Source organism: Ranitomeya imitator, chromosome 3 (genome assembly GCF_032444005.1).
Source record: "Ranitomeya imitator isolate aRanImi1 chromosome 3, aRanImi1.pri, whole genome shotgun sequence".
NCBI lineage: Eukaryota > Metazoa > Chordata > Amphibia > Anura > Dendrobatidae > Ranitomeya > Ranitomeya imitator.
The window spans coordinates 321,744,619-321,761,703 of record NC_091284.1 but is presented as its reverse complement, the minus strand read 5'-3'; the positions used below and the strand labels follow the sequence as shown (position 1 = coordinate 321,761,703).

General features: G+C 43.0%; 1 protein-coding gene across 15 annotated transcripts in view; it reads left to right on the top strand.

Moving 5' to 3' along the window:
* Window positions 1-17,085, top strand: part of PUM1 (pumilio RNA binding family member 1) — a 247,670-nt gene that overhangs the window by 187,555 nt on the left and 43,030 nt on the right. For 14 of the 15 annotated variants that reach the window (XM_069756653.1, XM_069756663.1, XM_069756662.1 and 11 more), the window contains 2 exons: window positions 14,048-14,185; window positions 14,329-14,454. The exons of the other annotated variant lie outside the window; for it this stretch is intronic. In XM_069756653.1, the coding sequence (XP_069612754.1) occupies window positions 14,048-14,185; window positions 14,329-14,454 (264 nt within the window). The remainder of the gene's footprint in view (window positions 1-14,047; window positions 14,186-14,328; window positions 14,455-17,085) is intronic. 15 annotated transcript variants of the gene reach the window in all.

Sequence of the window (17,085 nt, the reverse complement as noted above, 5' to 3'; positions counted from 1 at the left end):
GATCAGGATGGCTGGCAGTTTCGTCGGAGCGGCAAACCCGCTCTGCGGTAAGCTCCGCCCAATTTCTGGGACGCGATGATGCCGGATGTGTTCATAGCACACATCCGGGATTATCGCACCCCACCATAGGGCCCTGTGCTATACCTTGCGTTGCCGCAGCGTCGCCGCAAGGTATACGGACATGCTGCGATCTTAAAAGATGCGCCGCATGTCCGGAGTCGCAGGGCCGCCGCGTGCGTGTTACCACGCATAGTGGAGACGGGATTTCATTCAATCCTCTCCTCTATGCTGTAACATCTGGACGCTGCGTGTCTGACGCTGCGGCTCTATGCAGCGTCAAACACGCAGCGTTTCCTGCACGTTAAACATACCCTTATAGTAGCCAGCCGTACCCAGGAAGGACAGTACCTGCTTCTTGGTTCGTGGGGTGGCCCAGGCTGTAATGGCTTCTGGAATTGAAGAGAAAATCCAGCTCAGAAAATATTAAAGATAAAAAAAAATTATTCCAAAAATTTTAAAAATGGAAACACTGCATGTCAAAATCAGCAAAAAGCAAGTTTAGGCTACGTTCACATTTGCGTTGTGCGCCGGCGACGCAACGCACAACGCAAATAAAAACGCACCAAAACGCACGCAAAAACGCTGCGTTTTGCGACGCATGCGTCGTTTTTTGCCAAAATTTCGACGCAAAAAAAATGCAACTTGTTGCGTTTTCTTTGCCCGACGCTTGCGGCAAAAAAACGCATGCGTCGCACAACGCAGCACAACGCATGTCCATGCGTCCCCCATGTTAAATATAGGGGCGCATGACGCATGCGTCGCTGCTGCGTTTCCCGACGCTGCGTCGGGAAACGCTAATGTGAACGTAGCCTTACAGAGGGACATCTATGAAATAGCTGAACGCGTTTCAAACACTCTCGGTGTTCTTAGTCCACAGCAAGTGATCCAGATGAGAAGTTCGTGTATAAAAACATTCTTTGCCAGGTGAAGTAAGTATAGCAGGTGATCAAGAAACTGCTTGTGACATGATTAGAAATGTTCCACACTTGATGCAAAATCTTTCAATCTATGAGGCAGAAGTTTAGATCACAAAGGAACATTCATACACGTATATAATCACAAAATATATAATGAAAAAATATATATATAACAATACAATTATAATAAAAAAACAAAATTGAAACATAATCGTTAAATAAAATAAACAAATGAAAATAAAGATATAACCGGGACAAAAAATAATAATCAGTAATGCAACATAATTTCTTTTTTAAGATTTAAGCCCATAGGTGTGCGTGTATTTAATAAATCCAGAAAGCTTCTGTCTCACAACTTTTTTTCTTTATCACCACCTCGTATGTCCTTATGAATTTGCTCAATTGGATATATTTTTAAATGTGTGGTTTGTCTGTTGTGTATTAATAAAGTGATGTGATGCATTGGAAGTGTGATGTAAGGTGGGTTGCACTATGTCATTTAAATGTTCACGAAATCTGTCTTTTAATTTTCTTATAGTAGAACCTACATATAACAAATGACAATCAATGCATTCAATAATATAAACCACATAGTCTGAGTTACAATTTATAAAGCTTTTGATAGAAAAAAAATTTTGGTGATCGGAACTAGAAAATATTGCAGTTTTTTTTGTATATAGACAAGTTTTACAGGGATGCGTACCGCATTTGAAATACCTTTTACAGACAGCCAATTAGAAGAATTTGTAGTAGTATTGGAATGTAAAAAATTAGGTGAAAGAATATTACCAAGTATAGGGGCACGTCTGGAAACTATACAAATCCCATTTTGGAGGATTGTATCCATTGTTTGATCATCTCTCAAAATATTTAAATTGCGTGTTATAATATCAGAAATAGATTTGAAATGTGTGCTATAAGTAAGCACTAACACTGGTCTATCAGTAGAAGTTTTACTCAAGCTATTTTCAGTTCTTTCTGAATAAACAGACTGAATAAGATCTGATCTAGATCTGTCATCTGCTATTTTAAACGCACGTTCCACAGACCAATTTGGGCAATTTCTGTTCGTGAGACGTTTTTTGATGAGATTTTTTTTGTTTGAATGCCAAATCGTTGCTACTATTTCTCCTAGCTCTCAGAGCTTCTCCAACAGGTATTGAATGAATGGTATGGGAGGGGTGGAAACTTTGAGCATGAAGAATAGTATTACCTGCGGTTCGTTTACGATAGGTATGACTTTGAATGGTTTTATGAGGTAGTCCTGTGAGAACTAAGTCTAAAAAAAATTATGGAGTGATTATCCAAAAAATTAGTGAATTTAAGATTAAACGGATTATTCAAATAAAATAAAAATGTATAATGGAGTCTTGATCCCCATTCCAAATTAATAGTAAATCATCGATATACCTAGGTGGTGGTCTAATTTGTTTGTGTGTTTTCGGTAGAGCATGTAGGAAAGGAATCTTAGGATGATCAACGAATAAATAAATATTCAGCTTGCTTTTTGGTAAGAAAATTTGAACTTAAACCATTATCAATGATTTTTTTTTTTTTACAAGATACAAGATATTCTGAGGTGGGATCTGATTTAAGTTGAATATAAATATCTTGATCTGAAAGCATGTCAAAAATACTTTTTATGTAATCACTTTTGTTAAATACCACCACAGATCCACCTTTATCTGACATTTTTATGATTGTCAGAATTATTGCGAATTTTATCAAGGGAATCACGTTCACATTAAATTAGATTTAGAAGAACGTGTGTTGGATTTCATTATTAGATTACGTATATCTCGTTCAACATTTTCCTGAAATCTGTCCATTGCTTCAGTTCTGGTGTGGACTGGATAGAATGTTGGATTTTTTGTCCTAAATGAGGAAGCCACATCAATATCTTGGCAAGTTTCCTGGTGAGTATCCAATTCCATAAGGCATAGTAAACCATTCTGTTCAGCAAAGCTCATGCCGGTAAATTCATTTACATTATATGGTGGAGGAGAGTCACCGTTTTTTTCTTCAGAAAAAAATGTTTCTTGATAGTCAGATCCCTGACAAATTTATTGATATCCTTAAGTGTAGAAAAAATGTTTAGGTTGGTGTTAGTAGGAGCAAAATTTAAACCCTGGGATAACAATTTCAAGTCCGTGTCAGAAAAAACACAGGAAGAAAAATTGATGACATCTAATGAGGTGTCCTGTTGTGACTCCTCAATCGATTCTGGAATATAGTTGGCAGTTCTGTGATGTTTTCTGCCGCTCCTCCTGACATAGTTTTTGATGCGTTTTTTCATAAAACCAGTGTTGCTTAGTTTAGTTTTGCGATAATAACTCACCTGAGCTTTAGAATTGACATTCTAACAGGCCTGGCAGTCACACTAGGCCAGGGCCTGCAGGCTGACAGTCAGAGCTTCCAGGAGGCCCTGCAGACAGATGTCAGTCTGGAGGAGGTCAGATGTCTTGCAGACCGACCCCTGCTGCTTCTGGCAAAGAGAGAGTATACTGGGACCAGGGCAGACTGTATACAGAGACTATCCCCACGGATACTACAGAATCTTGGGACTATGAACGGCGGCTGATCGTCCCTTATCCATTTAGGGAACAATTATTGGGGATTGCCCATGAAATTCCTTTGGCCGGACACCTTGGAATACAAAAGACTAAAGCTCGCCTGACACACAACTTCTATTGGCCAAAGATGGGGACAGATATTGCCAATTACTGCCGATCATGTGTAGTTTGTTAGAGCGTTGGGAAGTCTGGAAATATACAGAAAGCTCCATTGATACCACTGCCTATGATCGATGAACCTTTCGAGCGAGTGGCTGTGGATATTATAGGGCCACTTGCAATCCCTAGCAGCTCTGGCAAAAAGTACATCCTCACAGTGGTGGACTATGCTACACGATACCCGGAATCTGTGGCACTGTCCTCCATCCGAGCAGACCAAGTGGCCGATGTTTTACTGACCGTGTTCTCTCGTGTGGGTTTCCCCAGGGAAATGTTGACCGATCAGGGAACCCAGTTCATGTCTGATCTGATGGAAAGCCTCTGTGAAAGAATACAAGTACAGCATTTTGTTGCCAGCGCCTATCATTCCCAAACCAGCGGACTCTACAAGCGGTTTAATGCAACATTAAAGCAAATGCTCAAAATGCCGGTGGAGACTGAAGGGAGAGACTGGGAGCGGTACATCCCCCATCTGTTTGCCTACAGAGAGGTACCCCGGGCGTCTAATGGATTCTCCCCTTTTGAACTGGTTTATGGGAGGAGGGTCAGGGGGCCACTTTATTTGATTAAGGACTGTTGACCCCAGAACTACTGGAGTCTCAGTGGTCGAATATGTATTGCGGCTCAGAGAGAATGCAAAAACTGAGCAACCTGGCCCATTAGAGCGTTATACGAGGTGGTGATAAAGAAAAAAGTTGCGAGACCAGAGAAACTCAGGAGAGGCCTGCCTTTATAACGCCATTCGGGCTGTTTGAGTTTCTGGTGATGCCATTTGGTATGAAGAATGCACCTGCGACCTTCCAGAGGTTGGTCAATCACTTATTGGAAGGATGTGATGGTTTTCCGTTGCTTATCTTGATGATATAGCCATTTTTAGTGATTCTTGGGAGGAACACCTCATACATCTTTCTCAGGTGTTGCAAAGGCTTAAAACTGCAGGTCTTAGGCTATGTTCACACATTGCAGATTTTCCAGCTTTTTTTTCTGCACTAAAATCCGCAGCTCATGGCAGAAAACGCAGGTGCGTTTTTCAGTGCGTTTTTTAATGCGTTTTTTTATGCAGATTGTCTGCGTTTTTTACCTAAATAAAGCTCTGGAAACTTGACAAACTTCAGTTACAAAAAAAAAAAAATAATGATGTCATTTCCTTGTCCATCACCTTCTTCTTTCATCCTCCATTTTGTGCAAACATGAGTGGAAGTTACCAAAATATGCCGCAGGTACACGTCCGCAGGCCGCACCGGATACTTATGCTGGGGTTGCTGCTGCAAATCTTGAATATGCATAGACAGCAGGTAAGCTGAAGTGCTTTTTTTTTTTTTTTTTACGCTAACAGCGCTTTACCGACATCTTGATTTTTCTTAATTTTCACAGTGTTGTGTTGTAAAAAAAATGTATTTTTTTTTATTTTAGAGGCAGCAGCAGGAGAGAAGACGGAAAAGACTGTGGGTGCACCCGCTTGTTGCAGAACGTACACAAAAAGGCCACTTTTATGTGCTTTATAATGATTTGCGGAAGTAAGTAGAAATTCATGAAAATACAAAGTAATGTTTTTCCACAAATGTTATGATATGTTATGTAACAATTTTATTATTTTTTTTTTTTTCCATTTTCAGATACCCGGAAAAGTTCGTTTCATTTTGCCGTCTGCCAATCCTGGCGTTCGACCGACTTCTGGCAATAGTTTCCCCCCATCTCACACTGCAAGACACTTTTATGAGGAAGGCCATCTCTGCTGAGGAAAGGCTGCTCATCACCTTGCGGTAAGTAAATAATTTTTGGGTTGAATGTTATTAGGGCTCTTTCACATGTCCGTGTGTCCGGTATGTGTGATGAAAGTTTTCACATGTCTCGGAGACACTGACAAACTAATAAAGGTACCGTCACATTTAGCGACGCTGCAGCGATCTAGACAACGATGTCCATCGCTGCAGCGTCGCTGTGTGGTCGTTGGAGAGCTGTCACACAGACAGCTCTCCAGTGACCAATGATGCCGAAGTCCCCGAGTAACCAGGGTAAACATCGGGTTACTAAGCGCAGGGCCATGCTTAGTAACCCGATGTTTACCCTAGTTACCATTGTATAATTGTAAAAAAAAAAAAAAAAAAACATCCATTCCTGTCGCGTCCCGCAGCGTCAGCTTCCCTGCAGTAAGTGCGCTGGACGGAAAGCAGAGCGGTGACATCACCACTGTGCTCTGCTTTACGGGCAAATACTTTACGGGCAAATGCTTTACCGGAAATATCATGTTTATAACACGCCAGGAAACTGTAAACATTTTTGTGTGCTACCAGATGTGCCCACTGTATTTTATGCCTTATCTACAGAATTCTATAATTTGGGCCCTGGGTCAGTGGAGATACATCATACCCGTGTGTGTGTTTTGTAATGTTATCCCATCTTGCTGTGTCCAGTTTGTGCGCCTCCCTTCTTGCGATACCTCTCTTCTGCGCAGATGTACTTTCTGGTCCTGATGAGGATAGAGCAAAGTGCGCAGATGTGCATGCGCTGGGCCTGTCTCCTTTTCTTGCCTTCGCTCACTGCAGGACTTACTTCTGCCCTCAACAGGCCGGATTAGTGCGTTGAAGGAAGTAGGAGGGTGGTGTCGTTGGCTAAACATTGGAGTGGCTGGACACGGACCTGCAAGTCCCTTCTGATGTGACTGGTGGTTTATTTATTGATACCCTTGTGTTGTGCCGTGTTACTAAGGGCAGCATTATAGAATACTTTCCCAAACTGCATAGGTGCAGTCGATGGTAAACATGTAAGGGTTCAGCAGCCACCACGATCAGGATCACGCTTCTTTAATTATAAGAAGTATTTTTCAGTGGTCCTGATGGCGGTGGCTGATGCACATTACAAATTTGTTGCCATTGACGTTGGTGCCTATGGTAGTACTGGGGATTCTCGGGTGTTGCGAACGTCACAGATTGGGATGCAAATTCTTCAAGATGGCGGAACGCTCCCAGCCCCAAGACCTTTGCCGGGTTCCACACATCCAGTACCCTATGTGATGGTATCGGATGAGGCGTTTCCCTTAACGACAACCCTGCTGCGCCCATACCCACGAAGGGGACTGAATGCCCGGCGAAGGATTTTTAATTATCGGCTGAGTCGTGCACGCAGATATGTGGAATGCACCTTTGGGATCATGACTAGTCAGTGGAGGATCTTTCACACACCCATCCAGTTGGACACAGACACCGTTGACACTGTGATTAAGGCTTGCTGTGTACTCCACAACTATGCTCGTGAGTACAACACTGACGTAGATGTGGAGTACCAGCAGCCAATATTAAATCCAGTGGTCAACGTGGGTCTGGGAAGGCCGTCCAACTCGGGTGTGCGTGTGAGAGAATCCTTCACTGACTACTTCATGAGTCCAGAAGGTGCCGTGCACATGCAATACTCCTGTGCTGGTGTTGGGCAGCCTGAGCAGCAGAGAAGGATGGAAGAACATTGACTGACCAAGATGGGAAGATCTATACCAAAAGATAGAAGATGTCAAGATCCCTATTAATCAAAATCAACATCGATATTCAATTTTGTTTGTTGTATTTTTTTGGGGAACAAAATAATTTGTAATTTTTATTTATGGTTAATAAAAAAATTCTTATTTTAATTTGGTTGTTTTTGGATTGAATAAGTATTGTATATATAAAATTCTTAACTAATGATTATTCTCCATCCCATTGTCCAGTGCGCATACAGCCATCACACTATGTCCATCCCATAGTCCAGCCCCCATATAGCCATGACACCGTACACCTGTCAGCTAAGTATGTAAAGTATCTAAAAATCAGAGATGACATTTGATCAACATTAATTTATTTAACAAGCAACTAAATTTTTCCAAACAGTTGAGAAAAATTTTTTCAATATGCAAAACTGAACTAACTTTTTCAAAAACAATTGCATCTTAATGCAAGTAGGTGTATTCCTGGGAACACCCATATGAGCTACTTGTGTCAGTCATGAAAGATTGACTTGCTGATGGTCCCAGGCTTGTGTTTCCTCCTCCAGAAAAATTCTGTGCCGGTTGGGTGTAGGAAGACGCTCTATAGTGCGGTTCACTGGGTTTCGGTCGTGGGCGAAAGAGTCCGAAAACCCCCGTCAAAACATTCTGATATGACTCAATTGGAGCAGGGTCCTCCAGAGCGGTGAGGGATGTTTGGTACAGAGACATGAAGAGAGACTGCCTATCCGGTGGCAGTGAGCGTGCCTTTCGGGCAATGGTCAATGCAAAAAAGTCACACTGGTCCTCACTTGAGGATTGTTTCAGTAAATCAAGTGTGTCACTGGCCATCTTCTCAGTTTTATCCTCATTTTTTTTTTTTTTTTTTTTTTTAATGGACTCTCCTGCCACCGGATAGGGAGCTCTCTTCTCTGTTACCACAGCTTCTGACGAACCAGATGATCCAACAGCTGCTGCAGTTGATGTGCCTGCAGCAGCTGCTGGACATGCGGCTTCAGCAGAAGCTGTGGTAAGAGATGGAGAAATTGTCCCTCCCGCTCCCGAGGAAGTGCCTGCTCCATCAGTGCCTGCTCCATCTTCGGAGTGGTCATCCACAGGAGGCGGGTTGGAAAGGTTTCCCTCAGTCCTGTGTGAGAAAAGGAAAAAAATTATTAATCATGACCGCTGCGGAGGAGCAACATTTTAGGAACAGCATAAAGGCCGATTACTCCTAAACGCAGTTTATTTTTTTGCATGTGTGCTGATAATGCATGTTTTGATTTAACACATGCGTTATCACAACATGCTAGCCAAACAATGTGCTAGTTATCTTGCGCAGTCAAAGTGCCAACACAAGATAAATAGACACGGTGTAGTGCCATACCTCTCACAACTCCATCTTTGGAATGATAGCGCAGACAGGATTTTGGAAAATGCTCTCTTCACTATGGTATAATTTCTGGATGCTGTGTATTGAACGCTGCGGCAGGACACAGGGTTCAATACGCAGTCAACTGTGCTACACCACATGGCAACATTGATGAGGCTACAAATATATTAGTGGTTTATAACCTACCTCCGCAAAGTCCGGCTTGTGAGCAGGAACTGCAGTTCATCGTAAAAAGGAAAGGTTATTCGACTTGGAGAAGATCCACTCCGGTCACATGTATTGATGAATTTATTGTACCGGTCACGAACTGACCTCCATCTCTGCTTGACATTTTTTTCTAAGAAAAAAAAATATATATATATATATTTTCAAAGTAAATGTATCATAAACTCTAATAATAATAATATTAATAATAATCGGTAACAATATAATTACCAATTTCTAATTGGTTTGCAATGGACAGGGAATCCCACTCCGGATAGAGGTCCCTCACAATCTTGGTCCAGCAATGGTCTCGGAAATATTTGTCCTTGTAGGACACATCAGCGGCATCCCATATACAAGGTATATCGCGAACCTACAATGAATAGAATAGTGTCATTACATACTATATCCAAATGATAAGTAATCTAAAAGGGAACCTGTCACCCCCAAAATGGGAACTGTAGATAAGCCCTCGATGTTTCCTCTAAGATGATCAAAAGAGGTTAGATTATAGTGACACAGGGGCGGTAACGGACCGATGGGCGTTGCTGTCCGGTCCATCCTCTCCCATCTTGTTGTTATGACGTCCTCTTGTATTCACACTGCGGCTCCTGCGCAGGCGTACTTTGTCTGCCCTGTTGAGGGCATTACGTTGCATTACTGCAGTACGTTGCTGTGCCCTCACCAGGGAGATGAGCCACAGCGTGAATACAAGAGGACGTCATCATAAGAAGATGGGAGGAGCTGTACCAGACCGCCACGCTCATTGGACCGGTACCGACCCTGGGTGAGTATAATCTAACCTCTTTTAATCATCTTTGAGGATACATCGGGGGCTTATCTACAGTATACCAGAATGGGTAGATAAGCCCCTGATGCCGGTGGGCTTAGCTCAACTTCCATGTTGGAGTTAAGAGGTTTCCTTACAGCACAAATGTTTAAAAATTTGACATTGCATTTCACACGTCAGTGGCTCCGGTACGTGAGGTGACAGTTTTATCACGTACCTGAGACACTGACTCACGTAGACACTTTAAAATCAATGTATCTCTACAGATGTCAGCGTGTTTTCAAGGACCGTGTGTCCGTTTTCAAAACACGGAGACATGTCAGTATTTGTGGGAGCGCACGGATTACACGGACCCATTAAAGTCAATGGGTCCGTGTAAACACGTACCGCACACGGATGTTGTCTGTGTGCCATCCGTGTGCATTTTTTCTGTCATAGTGTTAACATTGAAAAAATTGTTGCAATGCAAGGACACAGACACAAAAGCAGACACACGGACATCACACGGATCCCTCCCAAATAAAAATACGTAGGGTCCCCCTATATTTTTAGGCCAGAAAGGCTAGGCAGACAGCCGTGGGCCAATATTTGAGGCCCGGGAAGGGGTTAAAATACCCATGGCTGTTCCCAGGCTATGAATATTAACCCACAGCTGTCTGCGTAGCCTTTCTGGCACTAAAATATAGGGGGCCCCGAAAAAAAAGTGTTGGGGTCCCCCTATATTTTTAGGCCAGAAAGGCTACGCAGACAGCCGTGGGCTTATATTCATAGCCTAGGAAAGGGGCCATGGATATTTGCCCCCCCCCCTGGCTACAAATATAAGCCCGCAGCCGCCCCGGAAAAGGCGCATCAAAAAGATGCGCCAATTCCGGCACTTAGCCCCTCTCTTCCCACTCCCGTGTAGCGGTGGGATATGGGGTAATGAGGGGTTAATGCCACCTTGCTATTGTAAGGTGGCATTAAGCCCGGTTAATAATGGAGAGGCGTCAATGAGACGCCTATCCATTATTAAGCCAATGAAAGGGTTAAAAAAAAACCACAAAGACTAGAAAAAAATATTTTAATGAAATAAAGACACCCACTTTTTGACCATTTTTTATTGTACGCTTAATCCATCCTGAAGACCCTCGACCTGAAAAAAAGGCAAAATAAAAAAACAAATTCATACTCCCTGGCCCTGTCCGCAGAAATCCATCGATGGTCCCACGAAGATCTTCCATGGAGAACAGACACATCCAGAGATGTGTCTGCTCTCCACGGCTGCAGCAACACACTGACAGGAGCCATAGTTCCTGTCGGTGTGTCACTGCGCATGCGCGAGCGAGTTTACCGGCGGTCATTGACCCCGGCACTCTCGCTTAACGGCAGTGCTGCGTGGGAAAGTTCAACGCAGCTGTACTGCCGTTAACCGAGATGCCGGCGCCATTGAGCTCCGGAACAGTACGCGATACACTGCTAGGAGCTTCGCTCCTGGCAGTGTATCACCGGAGAGCAGGAGATCGTCGTGGGACACTCGGTTTTGGATTCTGCGGACAGGGAGTATGAATTTGGTTTATTTTTTTGGGATTTTTTTCTATGGACGAGGGCTTCGCCTACAAGTGTGGTGTTGGTGAGTATATACTCTATGTTTTATGTACTGTGTGTCATGTATGTCACGTTTATTGTGTGTGTATTGTGTGTGATGTGTTTTGTTTTACCGTACAATTGTGCTAAAGTCGCCGGACACAGGGACAACTCTCCCATCCTAATATCGGATGGGAGTAGTAGTCCCATACGGTGATTTAACACAATTGGGTGGCACTATCGTCGCATGGGGACACACACACACACACACACACACACACAGACACACACATACATACCAAATCGATCAAGCGACCGACATCGATCCCCATGCGACGATATGCCTCCATCATGACAGCCACACTCCGCCCACACACTTCCGCCCACGCACTTCCTCCTGCTTCCCCGCACTTCCGGCTGTAGCGGTTTCTGCACCACAAAACCGCAGAAAACCCGCAGATATTTTTTCATCTGCGGGTTTTACTGCGGGTTTGACCCTCACAATGGAGGTCAATGGGTGCAGAACCGCTGCAGTTCCGCAAAAAGAAGTGACATGCTGCGGAATGAAAACCGCTGCGTTTCTGCGCGGTTTTTCCCGCAGCATGTGCACAGAGGTTTGCGGTTTCCATAGGTTTACATGTAAATGTAAACTCTGTGGAAACTGCAGCGGACCCGCAGCGGCAAAATCGCTGCGGTTCTGCGGTAAAAACCGCAACGTGTGAATATAGCCTTACTGTTAAGCCAGGAAAGTGTCAGGTAGCCATGCGGGAGGTACAATACCTAGGATACCGGGTGGGGGGAGGACTGCTAAAATCTGAGCCAGTGAAGGTAGAAGCCATTACAGCCTGGGCCACTCCACGACCCAATGAGGCAGGTACTCTCCTTCCTGGGTACAGCTGGCTACTATATTAGGTTTGTACCAAGCTACAGTGCTCTGGCCAAACTGTTAACTGATTTGACCAGGTCGAAACTTCCTAAAATTGTCTCCTGGAGTCCTCAGTGTGAGGAATCATTTTCTGCCCTAAAGTCGGCATTGGTTAGTTTACCCGTCCTGCAGGTTCCAGATTTCACTCGCCGGTTTGTAGTGCAGACAGATGCCAGTACCTATGGGTTAGCTGCGGTTCTCAGCCAGGTGAACCAACAAGGAGAGGAGCACACAATTCTTTACCTAACAGGAAACTCCTACCCAGAGAAGTGGCTTATGCCACCATTGAAAAGGAATGTTTGGCAATTGTGTGGGCTCTGCAGAAGCTGCAACCATACCTCTATGGGCGCAACTTCACCGTGTTCATAGATCATAACCCATTGAGTTGGCTCAACAGAGTAGTTGAGGACAACGGGAAATTGCTTAGATGGAGTTTGATACTTCAGCAATATGATTTCACAATTCAGCACAAGAAGGGAGTCGATCATGGCAATGCTGATGGCCTTTCTCGCCAAGGTGGGGCGGAAACAGATACGTGCTAGGGAGCTGACCTGTAAGTCAACCCCCATGCAAATAAATATATATATATATTTATAATGTGTGTGTGTGTGCAGTGGACTATGTGTAGATTTATTTTTGTTACTGGCAAATGTAACATCTGTCCTAAAAGCTACAAGTCGCACCCAGGTGTTAGTGTACTTCCCTGGGACAAGTAGACTCTGTCTCCAAATCTCACAAGGAGGTCTAGCTAGGGCCAAGAAGAAAGGTAACATTTGACACCTCCTAGCTTTTGGAGGGGAGATGTTAATTGCGGCCTGAGGGTATCTATCAGTGAGAACCTTTTACACAGGGTGTCTCAAGAGAAAAATATGTTCATTGGGGGTGCGGCCGTGACCCAATCAAAAATTAAGCAATTATATTAACCTGAGGGGGCGGTCTAGAAACCTGACCTCCAGACCAAGCTATAAATTATGGCTGTATATAGAGAATTGTGTTCACATAATGGGGGCAGCCTGAGAAGCTGGTTTGATCCAATCTACATCCGTCCTACCCTCAGGGAGCAGAAAGCAACTACCAGTTAGATCATTTCTGTATGTTTCTCCTCTTTAATTTTATACGGTTTTGTATAAGTTGTATGTCTTTTTATTATCATATTTTTATATCTTTTTTTTATTGTAAGCACTGACCCTACTGTTATTAAAGTATAAAACTTTAACAAGCTGAATCTTGAATGTTCTAAAAGAATCCATAGCCTAAGGTATGTGAGCCTTATGAGTGATAGACAATATTATTATTAATAGTCCGGGACTCCTCGCCCGTGTATTCGGTGACTGGTGGCAGCGGGTGTATGGCCTGGGTCGGTGTGTGATTTATGCTTTCATTACAGCATAGGACAGAGGTTAAATGCTGGACTGAGAGAAGGGAGATAGATAACCCTTGCAGGCACAACCCCAAGTCACGTGTGAGAGCGGACACGTGACGACTTAGTGACACCACGGAGTAAGGGATCCGTGATAAGGTGCCAAAGTGAATTTCTAAAGAAGTTTGGAGGTCGAAATCCGCTGTCCAAACGATGTATTCTATTGCTGGTGAATAAGCTGGAACGTACAGGAACACTAATGGATAGGCATGATGGATGTTCCAAAATGTCTGAGGAAACCTTTCAAAAATGCGAAACAGCGACCTGTGGCTTCTGTCGTTGCACAGGTTTTCCCAGGAGATTGGCACGTGATGCAAACTGTGGACATTTTCAACACCTGCTTTAAACATAATTTTCTCATGAACTAAGGTATGTACAGTCCAGATTTCCGTACGATAGTCTTTTGGAAGTTACAGCAATTTTTCCTGATAAAATAGCGAGTGAATCACCCTGTACATCATATTGCATTTTGCTTCGGCCTGCATTATGCATATGAACCCGTAGATGCGAGCTTTGCCTTTTCTTTTGGGGACTCTACTGTTGCTTGGTTTTCTTTGTCACTTGAATCGATTTTTTTTTTTTTTTTATTTAGAATGAAATGGTTCGGGAGTTGGATGGTCACGTTTTGAAATGTGTTAAGGACCAAAATGGAAATCATGTTGTACAGAAGTGTATAGAGTGTGTTCAGCCACAGTCTCTGCAGTTCATAATTGATGCCTTCAAGAGTCAGGTAGAGAACACATATTTTTCATGCATAAAGTATATATATTATCTTTGCTCAGATATCTGATCGTTTGTGTCAATGTGGACTTGCTTCCATTTGTATGCATTCGTGTAAGAATAGTTTTTGAACTCTGACCATTTATTTTGCAGGTGTTTGCACTCTCTACACATCCATATGGCTGCAGAGTTATTCAGAGGATTTTGGAGCACTGCCTTCCTGATCAAACACTGTCTATTCTGGAGGAGTTGCATCAGCACACTGAGCAGTTAGTACAGGTATATAATAAGTGTGTGTATTGTCCTGGTCACTCCATTTGAAAACTTATGGGTATGTGCATACATTCAGGTTTTTTTGTGTTTTTTTTTCACGTTTTTTTCGTGATAAAACGCTATAAAAATGCATTAAAAAAGCCTATATATGCATCCTATCATTTAGAATGCATTCTGCAATTTTTGTGCACATGATGCGTTTTTTTCCCGCGAAAAACGCATCGCGGTAAAAAAGCAGCATGTTCATTAATTTTGCAGATTTTTTGCGTTTTTCCCGCTTTGTAATGCATTGGGGAAAAAAACGCAAAGAAAAGCGTCAAAACCGCATAAAACCCGCGAAAAAAATGCAAAAAAACCCACATGCGGATTTCTGGCAGAAATGTTCGGTTTTTGTCAGGAAATTTCTGCTTGAAAATACGAACGTGTGCACATACCCTATGAAGACATTTGCAACTGGGAGATACCAGTAGGTGTGTGCCAGAATTTGTCAATGTTAAATCACTGCTGACAAAGTTAGGGCTGGTGTACATGACTGATTTTTTTCATGGGAGTGCTATCCGGGGTTAATTAACAAATAGCACTCATTCCTTGGATGGTGCACATGTCTGGTTTATTTATTTTTTTTTTCTCTTGGGCTGAGTGGGAGACTTTTCCGAATTTGATCCAAGTGTTGTATCAAAATCTGTTGTATCAATGCAGATCTATGGGTTTAAGAAAAAACTCGAACCGCGCTTTGACATAACCCAGAACTGCTAGTGGGCACACTCCTGTGACAAGGGAAATTGTAACAGTTGTGAAATAATTAATATATTTCTGGGAAAAATAACTGAAGAATAATACAACAGAGTTATCAATGGAGGTTTTGGGTTTCCAAAACCAGAGTCAAGAAGGTTGACAGATTACTTGAAAAGGTTTGTGTAGCTTTTTTATAGCAATGTATTGAGCTGTGCGGCTAATAAGGACTCTTAGTGTACAAAAGTTTGTAGACAATAAAAATTGTCTTTGTTTTTAGAAAGAACTGATACTATTAGACATGACAAAAATAAAAGTAATTACAATGATAGTTATAATAATTTTTTCCTTACAATTTACATTCTATAATGACCCCATTCATTTGTATCATAAACAGCCATGCACACAGTTTTGCAAATACTTTGAGTACATTTCAACCCATAACTTCTTTTTGTTAATCTTTCATGTATTTTTGTTTGTCTATTAAAGATTTATATATATTTTTATCCTTTGGTTATTGTTCGTTTTGTGTATATTATTATTATTTATTTTTATAGCACCATTCATTCCATGGTGCTGTACATGAGAAAGGGGTTACGTACAGAGTTATAGATATCATTTACAGTACACAAATTTACAATGACAGACTGGTACAGAGGGGAGAGGACCCTCTCCTTGCGTACTTACATTCTATGGGATAATGGGGAAGAGACAGAAGGTCGGGGGTGCTGCAGCACTGGTGATGGTGAGGCGGCAGCTTGGTGGCTGGTGAGGCTGCAGCCCGGGTGATTGGTGAGGTAGCAGAATGGTATTGCAGGCTGTAGGCTTTCCTGAAGAGATGGGTTTTCAGGTTCCGTCTGAAGGAACCGAGGGTGGTGGATAATCGGACTTGTTGAGGCGTGGAATTCCAGAGGTTGGGGATATTCGGGAGAAATCTTGGAGGCGGTTGTGTGAGGAACGAGTAAGTGTGGAGGAGAGTAGGAGGTCTTCAGAGGTTCGAAGATTATTTGAGGGAAGATATTGGGAGATTAGTTCAGAGATACAGGGAGGGGACAGGTGGATGGCTTTGTAGATCAGTGTTAGTAGTTTGAACTGGATTCGTTGGGGAATTGGGAGCCAGTGGAGGGATTTGCAGAGGGGAGAAGCAGGGGAGTAGTGAGGAGAGAGGTGGATTAGCCAGGCAGCAGAGTTGAGGACAGACTGGAGCCGTACAAGAGAGTTAGAGGGGAGGCCACAGAGGATAATGTTGCAGTAATCGAGGCAGGAGATGATGAGGGCATGCACAAAAGTTTTGGTAGATTGTGGGTTGAGGAAGGGATGGATTCTGGCAATGTATATGAACCCATAACTTCTGTAGTTCTTTTTGATAAATGCAAATATCTTGCAGGACTTTTTTTTTCTCAAACATTTTTTATTATAGAATAAGTGAACATGAAAGCAAAGATATTGTAACTAGTGATGAGCGCAAGTGCTCATTACTCGGGTTTGCCTAGGGTGCTCGGGTATGCAGGAAGTATCAAGGGTGCTCAAGTGAGATGTTAGAGTCCCCAAGCCCTCATATAGCTGTTAGACTGCCATAAAACATTTGGGGCTTGCCTGACAAACATGGGAAATGCCGGCATGTTTTGTGGTTAACAGCGGTGAGACATGCGGTCGTGGTGACTCTTAAACTAGAGATGAGTGAGTTCGCTCGGGTCCATGCTTATTTGGCAAGCTATAGTGCTTGCCAAATGAGCTGCAGAGGGAACCCGACTTCCTGGATTGCTCCGGGTGATCAACTGTTCGGCTCTGCAGCTGCATGTGTTGCGGCTGTGTGACAGTCACGACACATGCGTGGAGATCATGTTTGTTGGGCTCTTCATGCATGTGTCATGACTGTCACACAGTTGCAACACATGCAGCTGT